This window comes from Schistocerca americana, chromosome 4 (assembly GCF_021461395.2).
Source record: "Schistocerca americana isolate TAMUIC-IGC-003095 chromosome 4, iqSchAmer2.1, whole genome shotgun sequence".
In the NCBI taxonomy this organism is placed as follows: domain Eukaryota; kingdom Metazoa; phylum Arthropoda; class Insecta; order Orthoptera; family Acrididae; genus Schistocerca; species Schistocerca americana.
Window position 1 is genome coordinate 153,377,411 of NC_060122.1, and position 12,630 is coordinate 153,390,040.

Here is a 12,630-nt window from a genome sequence, read left to right on the forward strand (position 1 = left end):
ATGTGATGTATCTGACCCCAGGAATGTGTCAATAAAGTTTCCCCTTCCTGGGACAATGAATTCACGGTGTTCTTATTTCAATTTCCAGGAGTGTATTTCGACCTTTTGGGTTCACTGTCCACAGACATTAACAGTCAATAGGAGTGAGAAGCCAACAAATGGACATTTCAAATATATTAAACATGAAATTATTTGTTTGTGAAAACGTAATAGAGTAAAAAATCAAATTGTCAGCGCTTACCAGCCGTAAACATATTTTTATTTCAGTTGTTTTATTATAATTGTAAACATATGACATTTAGTTACCTAAGTATTATACCAAACTCTGCTAAAATATATATATATATTTTTCCCCACTTTGTAACGATACACACTATCATCAAAACCCCATCAAAATATTCTGCGAAGAACGGTGGGCTTGACTCTTCAGAGAAAATATTTGATGAGATTTCATGTATACAAATATTATAGTATGTTGGCATATACTTTATTTCATATTATCTAGTCTTTGGTATAATAAAATAAATGTACAAAATCTACAATTTCTCTAAACTGTTTCCATTTCCTTGTAGTTTGCTGTTACATTTATTACAGTTATCTCATGAACAGTTGCAAACAAATGGGCATATCAAGACCATATGAAGTATACTGCTTATGATGGAAATTATGATGAATATTATAACACTTTCAGAAAAGGATGATGTGATGTTACTTTTTCGTGCAAGCAGCCATGTTTAACGTAGAGTACTGCACCGAAAACTGCCAGTAAATGGTAAAGAATTCCTCGCTTTTCTGTTGACTGTGTCTCGTCTCCACTTCCGTACCTCTTAGCTCACAAAGACAGCGTTACTCATTCAGTGATTATTTTATACCTTGGATTTTGTTTATGGTAACTTATTTAAGATATCACTTTCAATTTTTCCCTCTCTTTTCTGGGCATAATTTCGTCTGTCAATTCCCTGTCTTTTCTGGGCATAATTTCGTCTGTCAAAAAGGATATAAAACGATACTGCATTGCTTTTGTGGATTTGTAAATGTGAGAGAGGAAACGTACTTGTCGGTTCAGTATGTGTGCTTTTCATTGGTCATGCGAAAAATCCGTCCAACAATTGAATGGGTAATGTAGCTACTAGCATAAAATATTTCAGTAATTCATATCAGCAATCATAACTTCTGGATTTCTTTTCCCACGGTTGTAAACTAGACGTAAGATATATTAAGACCTTCTCCATCCTGACTTGTACTCGTTTACCAGCTTGTTCCTGATCTCGACGCGAGGAATATGTATACTTATTTTTCAGTCAAACAGTATCCTGGGAATGTAACATGGGTTTAACACACATGGGAATACACCGAAGGGTTCTGCGACATCAGCAATTAGACTGTGATGGGGAGGGAACATCGAGCACAGACACACATAGATAGGGTGCTACACGTGGGAACAGCAGGCAGCCGTCCAGCCGGCAGGTGTCTTTGTGATCAGGCGTTGGCCCAGCCACGTCACATGCCCCTCACGGCCCCGTCCGCAGCGCTGACGTCACCTGCGAGGATCTTCCGCACCCGATCCTGATCGGCTTCTCGCGCGGAGTGCAGCTTAGCTTCCAGAGGCGCCAGGGTTTTTGTCTCCTCCTGAAACGGAGAAGCACAGTTTGTCGTCTCGCTGAACGAGCGAAATAACGGAAGTAGTTTTCTCGCTATTGCTTGTAGCTACTGTTACGTCTGCCACAGACGGCCCCTGCCAGGCAGACTACACTCAAGACACCACTGTGCACCACATAACATACACAAGCACTTGCAGAGGCAACCAAGAGGAAAACAATTCTTCAAAACAAACAGAACTTGCTAGAGACCAATGCGAACCTTTGTTTGCAGACACAAGGAAAGTTGGAGTACTCCGCCGACCTCCGCCGGCTTTATAAGACCAGCACAGCAGCAATACAGCTCGTTCCTCGCCGAGCTAGCAGCAGCTCCGACGGACCTCACCGACGCTCTTGATGAATGGTCCTCTACATGTTATTTGTTTTCTTTGTGTGTATGTAGTGATTGTTCGAGAAGTGTAGTTCAGTTTCAATAAACGACATTATACTGAGTGTTCTACAATACTGAGTACTCTTCAGCTACTCAGCATCTTATTTTCACAGAGTAGAGCAACCCCCCCCCCCCCCCCATTTCCCTCCAACTCCTCGCCAACCATAAACTCGGAGTTCAATTTTTCTTGGGAGAGCAACAACTTTGTATAAGGCGAATGTCATAATTGGAAAGTTTCTCCAAACACAATCCCAATTAGGATTCCTTGTCTCTAATTCCCAGTTTTTGGAAAATTTGACTGAAGAGAACGAAATTCTACAACTCACAAAGGTGCTCTCACTGGTTGGAAATGAAGCATGCAATGTGAAAAAAAATGTTTTGCATCACCTCTGTTCCGAGAGTTCTGGAACCTGTACAGACAATTTGAATTCAGATCAACATAAACATCATACCTGCCCTTTTTATTGCTCATGAAAACCACACTTTTCATGTGGTACCACCATACATCGAGACCTTCACAGGTGGTGGTCCAGATTGCTATACACACCAGCACTTCTAAAACGCAGTAGCACGTCCTGTTGCACTGATGTATGCCTGTATTCGTCGTGGCATACTATCCACAAGTTCATCAAGGCACAGTTGGACCAGATTGTCCCACTGCTCAACGGAGATTCGGCGTAGATCCCTCAGGGTGGTTGGTGGGTCACGTCGTCCATAAACAACCCTCTTCAGTCTATCCCAGGCATGTTAGATAGGGTTAATGTCTGGAGAACATGCTAACCACTCTATTGGATCGATGCGTTATCCTGAAGGAAGTCATTCACAAGATGTGCACAATGGGGGTCCGATTTATCATCCATGAAGACTAACGGATTGTCAGTATAATGATAATATTCTTGCACTACCGGTCGGAGGTTGGCATTCACGTATCGTACAGCCGTTATGGTGACTTCCATGACCACCAGCGGCGTACGTCGGCCCCACATAACGCCACCCCAAAACATCAGGGAACATCCATCTTGCTGCACTCGCTGAACAGTGGCCTAAAGCGTTCAGCCTGACCGGGTTGGCTTCAAACACGTCTCCGACGATTGTCTGGTTGAAGGCATATGCGACACTCATCGTTGAAGAGAGTGCTATGCCAATGCTGAACGATCCATTCGGCATGTTGTTGGGCCCATATGTACTGCACTGCATGGTTTCGCGGTTGCAAAGATGGGTCTCACCATGGACGTCGGTAGTGAAGTTGCGCATCATGCGGCGTATTGCGCACAGTTTGAGTCGTAGCACGACGTCCTGTGGGTGCAAAAAAGCATATTCAACATGGTGGCGTTGCTGTCAGGGTTCCTTCAAGCCATAATCAGCAGGTAGTGGTCATCCACTGCAGTAGTATTCCTTGGGCGGCCTGAGCGAGGTGTATCATTGACAGTTCCTGTTTCTCTGTATCTCCTCCATGTCTGAAAAACATCGCTTTGGTTCACTCCGAGACGCCCCGACACTTCCCTTGTTGAGAGTCCTTCCGCACAAAGTAACAATGCGGATGCTATCGAACCGCGGTATTGATCGTCTAGGCATGATTCAACTACAGACAATACTTGCTGTGTACCTCCTTCGTGGTGGAATGACTCGAACTGATCGGCTGTCGGACCCCCTCCGTCTAATAGGCGCTGCTCATGCACGGTTATTTACATCCTTGGGTGGGGTTCAAATGGTTCAAATGGCTCTGAGCACTATGGGACTTAACATCTGAGGTCATCAGTCCCCTAGAACTTAGAACTACTTAAACCTAACTAACCTAAGGACATCACACACGTCCATGCCCGAGGTAGAATTCGAACCTGCGACCGTAACGATCGCGCGGTTCCAGGCTGAAGCGCCTAGAACCGCTCGCCTGGGAGGGGTTAGTGACACCTATGAACAGCCAAAGGGATTGTGTCTGTGATACAATATCCACAGTCAACGTCTATCTTCTGGGGTTCTGGGAACCAGGGTGATACAAAACTTTTTTTGATGTGTGTACATAGTGGATGTACGGCTATGGGTTGTAGATTCATGGTTGACGACATACCGAAAATTGGGTCTGGCCATGAGTCGTGCATAGGTGGCCAAATGACGTCGTCACGGTAGCTCAACGTGTTCATTCAGAGGGTTAGCTGCCCTGCGTAACAAAAAAACTGAGTGAAAGGATGAACGACGAACTTGAACGCGTGTTATGGGACATCCGCCCCGAACACGACAACGAACAGTAACTAACAAAATGAGATCAAAGAAAATGGTAGGGTGTCGCTCGCGATAAGCGGAAAATCCGGGTTCGAGTCCCGGTCTGGCACAATTTTCATTGTTCTCATTCCATTCTACATTGTCTGTTGTCCACATTCTTAATGGCGAATGCATTTAATGCAAAAAACATGTGATAGGTACGAGAAGGACTCATGCTCCAAGTGTTGAGCACAAACTGTTGGTATTCTGATTGCTATGGGTCTGTTTAACGACTGTCATTTTTTGTTTGTAGTTCACTGTTGCTGTCCGAGTTTACATATTGTCGTTTGGAGACAGCGAGTGGAGCTGCGTACGCTACAAAACGGAGTGCAAGGTGGAGAAATTGAAACATTTGCGACATATTCTTCGGTCTGAGTTCAACAGAGGGGTGACAGCAGCGGAGGCAGCCAGAAACATTTATGCCATGTACTGGCATACTGCAATCGGACAGAGCACGGCAACGAAACGGTTTTCTCATTGTAAGGAGTGTCATTTTGACATTAGTGACTCTCCACCTTTGGGACTAGATGAAGACCGCTGAAACGCCTTAATCCACAGTGATCCATCGTAGTGTACTCTATAACTGGCAAAGGTGATGAACGTGTGTTCATTCATCATCGTGTGACATTTTCATGCCATGGGGGAGGCTCAAAAGTCGGGTTGTATGGGCACCTCATGCGCTAAGTCAAACTCACAAAAAATATATGCATCTCTGCTTGCGCGTCATCAATTGGTTCGTGAACAGCACCGACCACTCCTGTCCTGTATCATTACTGGTGATGAGAAATGGTGTCTTTATGCTAATATAAAGAAAAGAAAGGATGACTTAGGCCAAAAATACTAGCAGCGCCCCATACAAAGACCTACGCTCATCCACAAAAGATAATGTTGTGCATATTGTGGAACAGCGATGGTGTGGTGTACTACGAATTGCTGGCCCGAGAAGTAACCATCACTGTTGACATTTATTCTGAACTGAGACGTCTTGCCGACGCAATCCACGACCAGCGACCAGGAAGACATCGTGCAGTGATCTTACTCTAGGATAACGGCAGCCCGCATTCTGCTACAGTGACAAAAAGCACTATAGAGAAGTTATATTGGGAATTCATTTAGCGCCCACCTTATTCACCTCACCTTGGCCCTCAGATTTTCATCTTTTCCACATTTTATCAAACTGACTGCAAGGAACTTCCTTTCCTGATGTAAATGCGCTCCGAAAATGGCTCTAAGATTTCTTCGCCTCAAAATCACATGATTTCTACAGTCTCGGAATCTAAAAGTTACCCCAGCGTTGGCAAACTGTCGTGAATAGTGAAGGAGAATATATTATTGATGATTAAAGTCTGTGTATGTGAATCTGTTCCGTTTATTAATCTTATGGAAAAATACTTCAAACTTATGTATCATCATAGCAGATAGTTCATCCAACCCAGGAATCGAGCATCTTGATTTTTGCCACTTCTGCCAAGATGTCAGTCCCGGCAGTTCCACAACTTTCGAGAATGTTTCAAATTTAAGTTTGATTTTTTGTGTAATTTCACACTCGCTATCGTAATTTTTCAATTTTTTTTATTAATTTTGGAGTTATATTGACATCTTATCCTAGCTGCCAATAGCAGATGTGATGATTTTGCATGCCTTCTTCCCTGTTGTGATTACTGGTAAGATTTGACGGAAGTCTCCAAAGAAGGAAATGGTCAAGAAAATGTCAAATTGTTTTGTGGAATGCTACAACGGATGTTTAATGGGCTATTCGAACGTCGTCCCAAACAATGGTCCGCCCCCTTAAGGGAGCGTTCAGCGTGTCTGACTGTCATTCTGCAGGCCCGTGTTCAATTCCCGGCCAGGTCGGAGATTTTCTCGGCTAGAGGACTGGGTATTGTGTTGTCATCATCATCATTTCATCATCATCGACACACTAGTCACTCAGTGTGGCGTCAACGGAAAAAACTTCCAACTCGGCGGCCGAATTTCCCCAGGTGAGGCCTCGCAGGCTTCAGTGCCACAGGATCATTTTGTTTTAAAGAAAATGGCTCTGAGCACTATGGGACTTAACATCTGAGGTCATTAGTCCCCTAGAACTTAGAACTACTTAAACCTAACTAACCTAAGGACATCACACACATCCACGCCCGAGGCAGGATTTGAACCTGCGACCGTACCGGCCGCGCGGTTTCAGACTGAAGCGCCTAGATCCGCTCGGCCGCAATAGCCGGCTGTTAGGACTCAAACTGTGCGCAATAGGCTGCATGATGCGCAACTTCACTCCAGACTTCCATGGCAAGGTCCATCTTTGCAACCATGACATCATGTAACGCGGTACAGATGGGTCCAACAACATGCCGAATGGACCCCGCTGGATTGGCATCACGTTCTCTTCACCGATGAGTGTCGAATATGCCTTCAACCAGACAATCTTCGGAGACGAGTTAGGAGGCAACCCGGTCAGTCTGAACTCCTTAGACACACTGTCCAGTGAGTGCAGCAAGTTGGAGGTTTCCTGCTGTTTTGGGGTGGCATTATGTGGAGCCGACGTACGCCACTGGTGGACATGGAAGGCGCCGTAACGCCTGTACGATACGTGAATTCCATCCTCCAACCGATAGTGCAACCATATCGGCAGCATATTGGCGAGGAATTCGTCTTCATGGACGACAATTCTCGCGCCCATCGTGCACATCTTGTGAATGACTTCCTTCAGCGTAACGAAATCGCTCGACTACAGTGGCCTGCATGTTCTCCAGACATGAACCCTATCGCACATGCCTGGGATAGATTTAAAAGGGCTGATTATGGACGACGTGACCGACCAACCACTCTGAGGGATGTGCGCTGAATCACCGTTGAGGAGTGGGACGATCTGGATCACACTGGCTAGATGAACGTGTGGTTAGTATGCCGGTACTCTCGGAACCGCGGTAATGCAAAACTCTTTTTGATATGTGAACTTAGTCTCTGAGTCAAGGCGCTGGGATACATGCTCACGGAGCAGCAGATATATTAGACATGGTGTACTGTCGGTATTCTCGTACGTTGTTTATCTATAGTCATCCTAACTGGGCATAAGAAGAACTGATGTTGTCGAACAGATGAATATTGCAGATGGAACATGTAAGTAATCGTGGTAAGAGTTGTCGCTACTCGAGTTGGATTACATTGCAGTAGTGTACGAGGTATGATCAAAAAGTAACGGGAATTTTTCTTTTCCTTAAAGAACCTCTATTTATTTATAGAGATCAGCTTTGTCCCCTTCAAAGTAATTCAAGTCAAATTTAATAATCTTGTGTCAGCGCTTTTTCCAATCTTGGAAGCACTTCTGAAACTCACTTTTCGTCGTTGTGTTCAGCTTCTTTGGCGATTCTGTTTTTATCTCATCAGTAGTGGGGAAAACGACGTTCTCTTCGACCTCGGAAAAAGAAAGAAGTCGCGAGGGCCTTGTCTGGCTAGTGCGGTGGCTGAGGCAAAATAACGATTTCGTTATCTTGCCAAAATATCAAGAACAAGCACTGAGATGTGAGCGGGTACACACCGTGATGCTATTTCCACTAGTTGTTTTGCCAGAACTCTGATCATTTTCTTCAGATGGTTTCACGCAAACAGCCCATAATTTCTAGGTAGTATTCCTTATAGACTGTACGACCATAAGGCAGGAACTCATGATTCACTGTTCCATTTTAATCGAAGAAAACAGTGAGAAGGGCCGTCACAAGTGCTCGTACTTGACGAAATTTCTTTCGTTCTTAGCTCTTCATGCATTTTTCATTGGGACCACTGGACTACGGTTTCGACGTTATACCCGTATAGCCCTGTTCAGTCGCCTGTTATTAAGATAATCTGCATCGTTGTCGATTTCAGTCAGCAACTCCTGAGCGATGTCTACGCGACGTCCGTTTTGGACGAGATTCAACAATTTCGGAACAAACTTTGCTGCTACACGTTTCATGCCTAGAACATCCAGAAAAATTGCTTGGCATGAGCCATCCACAAGCATATCCATGAGGATATGCCGAAATCATCAGCAACTTGTCTGATGGTGATTCGGCAATTTTCCAGAACCATTTTCTTTACTTCGTCCACATTCTCGTTACCTTGCCTCATTTACAGTAGGTTCCCCCAAAAGCCACAGTTGACACTTCGAACGCGAAGCTGCACTTTATTTCACTTTTCTAGTCAAAATCAGCGAAAATTATTTTATCCATGCAGTAAAACATCGCCAAACACTCGAAAACACATATAACGATTTCCACTGTCAACAGCAAACTAAATATTCAAAACAGCTGAAAATGCAGATATACATCGGCAACATGTGTACCAACAACATGAAAAAAATTTTGACGTCGGATGTATAAAATCTGCGAAATTAAAATATTCCCCTTACTTTTTGATCACACCTTGTATGTTCGGTATATCCTCAGCAGTTGGGAGATGGGAAAAAAATGTGTGAAATCCTATGGGACTTAACTGATAAGGTTAGCAGTCCCTAAGCTTACACACTACTTAACCTAAATTATCCTAAGGACGAACACACACATCCATGCCCGAGGAAGGACTCGAACGTCCGCCGGGATCAGCCGCACAGTGGGAGGTGGAAACTGACCTGCAGCTTGAGCACGTCCCCAAGGTGTTGCCAGAAGCCGCTCTGCATCCCTGCGTTGCCGCTGTCTCCACCTCCGCCGCCTCCGCCGCCCCCGCCCGTCGGCCACCTCGACAGCTGGCGGGCAGCTACCGCCGCCTCCACCAGTTCTTCCTCCAGCGGGTCGCGCATGTGCAGCACCCTCCGGAGCGCCTCCATGTCAACTGAGGAAAACCAGCAGGTAGCTGCAGATCTGCTGCTCACCACTAAGGTGGAAATCAGTATAAAGGCATGGACGTTAGTAGGAAAATGTGCATATGTGCATGCAGTAGTATGAGTTCCAGTACACTCACAAACGTAGTCAAATGGTATCGGATTTTATGTCAGTAGTACAGTATATAAGAAGACATCGACGATACAGGTAATAGACGGTGCCATTCGTTACAAAGGCAATCGGCTCTGTGCGGTGTAGTGTGTGCATATGTGCCTTTCCTGCAGATAGAAAACAGAGACCATTAATGGCCGTGCGTGTTGTGTACATAAGCCATGATTGTGACAATGGGACGGCGAAAACAGTTCTCACGTGACGGAAAAACAAAAATCGGCGCATACAGAGAAATGGGACTCTCTGATCGTCAAACCACGAAGAAGCTGAGCCGTTCAAGCACAGTGATTTATGATTTCGTTAGGTTGCGGACGATAAGAACAGAACGGATAATATGGGCTAAGGAGAAAATTATCTGAGGTGCTGTCCATAAGGATCCTGTATAATCGCGTAGTCATTTACAGCATTTCTTTCCTTTACTAATAAATATATGCTATTATTGTCCAAGAAATTTATGTGTTGCAGCTGAATCCTTGGATAGGAGTATCGCCCTGTCCTGGACGCGCTGTGGCTCTGAGCACTATGGGACTCAACATCTGTGGTCATAAGTCCCCCAGAACTTAGAACTACTTAAACCTAACTAACCTAAGGACATCACACACATCCATGCCCGAGGCAGGATTCGAACCTGCGACCGTAGCGGTCACGCGGTTCCAGACTGAAGCGCCTTTAACCGCACGGTCACACCGGCCGGCGGAAGCGCTGTGTTGGTAGTTGGCGAACGTTGATCGAAATGAGAAGGAACAATAGTCTGTAGCTTATACAGTTAGAAAAAGAACACTTGTGCATCTAGATATTACTTTATTTATTTGGTCATTATTGTTTTCAAGGTCGAGATCATTTCAAACATTGATGTTCGTGAAGGTGGACGTGCTATTATCGTTGCAATCAACAAAAATATTGTATCTATTGAGGATGACATCGAGTCTGTGAAGTTATATAGAACTCAAGTTCATCATCGGATGTTTTAATGGTCATCTAGTAGTTGTAGAATAATTCAAAGAAAGTCACCGCTCAGTTGCGTGGAAATACCCCGATCATGGTCTCCCTGCTTAGCTGGGTGGTCAACCGGCACGGTAGCTCAGCGTGTTCGGTCAGAGAGCTGGTGGGCCTCTGTAATAAAAAAACTGAGTGGAAGGATCAACAAAACGAACATGAACGGATGTGATGTGACGTCTGCAAGGACCAAACCCAACGAAAAAAAAAAAAGAGGTGGTAACGTGCTAGCCTCATATACAAGCGGGCCAAGGTTCGATCCCCGGGCGGGTTAGAGATTTTCTCCGCTCGGCGACTGGGTATTATGTTGTCCTCATCATCATTTCATCCTCATCACCGGCGCGCAAGTCGCCCAATGTGTCGTCAAATGAAATATGACTCGCACTTGGCAGCCGAACTTCCCCGAATAGGGGCCTCCCGGCCAATGATACCATACGCTCATTTCCATTTACTCCGATCATGCAATATTTTTCGAGCTGACTTTAATGGATGGAACGGAAAGTCAGTCTTGTGAAGCAGCTCTGAACACGTTTCCCGAAATCTGTCTAAAGCAGGTAGTTCGACAATGCACACGAAAAAGAAAAAAATTAGGCCTTGTAGCTACAAACAGACCTGACCTTACAGACAGAGTCAGTATAGGAGCAAGAGTTAATGATCTCAATGTCATAATTGTGAAGATGGTTACTAAAGTTACGAAATTCATCAAGCAGTAGGAGAGTATTTAGACTGGAAAGAGCAAATAATAATGTTTTTTAGGCAATGAACAGACATCATTTAGTTCCAGTATGATGGACGTAGAGGAATTGTGGGCAAAGTTTAAACAGATTACAAACCTTTATCTGGAGAACTATGTGCCTAGCCAACGGGTTAAGGACGGAAAAGACCCATCATGGCTTAACAACAAAATTCAGAAAATTCTGAGTAAGCAGAGATTGTTGCAATCTGCGGTCAAAAAGAAACCTGCAAATGTCGACAGGCAAAAGTTAGCAGAAATTCGTTCGTCTTTAAAAAGATCCATGGGCACAGCGTACAACTTCCATCGTTACACCTGAGCGAAGAATTTTGCCGAGAACTCGAGAAAATTCTGGTCCTAAGTAAAATAACTAATAGGTTCCATGGCTTCGATGCAGTTACTCGTCGAACACTGTGGCGTGACAGTAGAAGACAGCAAAACAATAGCTGAACTTTTAATTTCCAAGTTTGAAGGTCTGTAAAGACATAGCACTGTTTGACTTCCGCTCAGATTCCAGGGTGGAGGACATACGAATAGGCATCCCTGTAGTTGAGAACCAGCTGAAAGAGTTGAAAATAAGTAAGTTGAAAGGTCAAACTAAATCCCAACTCGGCTTTAGGGTGAGTACCTACGGCATTGGCTCCTTACTCGACTTGCATTTATCGAAAACTCTCGCTCAGCGCAAAGTCCTAAGGGAATGGAAAAAAGCGCAGGTGACTGCTGCCTATAAGAATGATAAAAGAACGACCCGAAATATTACAGGCACATATCCTTAAAATTGGTATGCTGCAGACTTCTTGAACATATGAGTTCGAATATAATAAATCTGCTTCAAATGTAAAACCTTCTGTCCACAAATGAGCGCAATTTACAAATCATCGTGGTACGAAGCGCAGCTTGACCTTCCCTCGCGCCTTATCCTACAAATCATGACCAAAGCCAACAGGCGGATTCCATATCCCAGAATTTCCGGCAAGTGTTCAACACGGTGCCCAACTGCAGATTACTAACGAAGTTCCGAGCATACGGAACAGGAATCCAGATATGTGAGTGGCTCGAAGACTTCTTAAGTAATAGAATACAGCGCGTTGTCGACGACTTGTTTTCACCAAGACAAGAGTATGGTCAGAGTGCCCCAGGGAAGGGTGTCAGGATCGCTCTTTTTCTCTTTGTACGTAAATGATCTGACTGGTAGGGGGAACAGAAATCTGCTACTCTTGCAGCTGACTTTTTTTTTCAAGAACTAATGTAAACAACAACGGATGTGATACAAACACTATAGATAAAGATGTTAGTTCGAAGCCGGTGCTGGCACCCTTTGTGTAAATAAATAGCGTGCTCGGCATTGGCTGGTTGCTGTTTTGTTCTTTGCAAGAATTGTCTTGTATTCTATGAACAGCCATGACCTCAAAAATATCAGTTTCTGGCAAAATAGCAGGAAGAATGTTTTCGATCCAAGTGCCATTAATAGTTAGGCAGTTCGTTTTATTTGTGATATTACATGTAGCCCCTCCGCCCATAAAGGATGGACATTGCTGTCGGCTGGATGGATTGGACGATATACATAGCTGCACTGCAGGTACAGCCACAGCGGAGGAGTATCTGTTGAGAGGCCAGACAAGTGTGTGGTTCCTCATGAGGGGCAACACCCTT

At 44.6% G+C, this 12,630-nt stretch overlaps 1 protein-coding gene across 1 annotated transcript in view; it reads right to left on the reverse strand.

Annotated features, from left to right (window-relative positions):
- Nucleotides 1–313: 313 nt before the first annotated feature.
- Nucleotides 314–12,630, reverse strand: part of LOC124613325 — a 365,135-nt gene continuing 352,818 nt past the window's right edge. The window contains exons 8-9 of the mRNA XM_047142021.1: nucleotides 8,888–9,087; nucleotides 314–1,629 (exon numbers count right to left, since the gene is read on the reverse strand). Coding sequence (XP_046997977.1) covers nucleotides 1,501–1,629; nucleotides 8,888–9,087 — 329 coding nt within the window. The 3' untranslated portion in view covers nucleotides 314–1,500. The remainder of the gene's footprint in view (nucleotides 1,630–8,887; nucleotides 9,088–12,630) is intronic.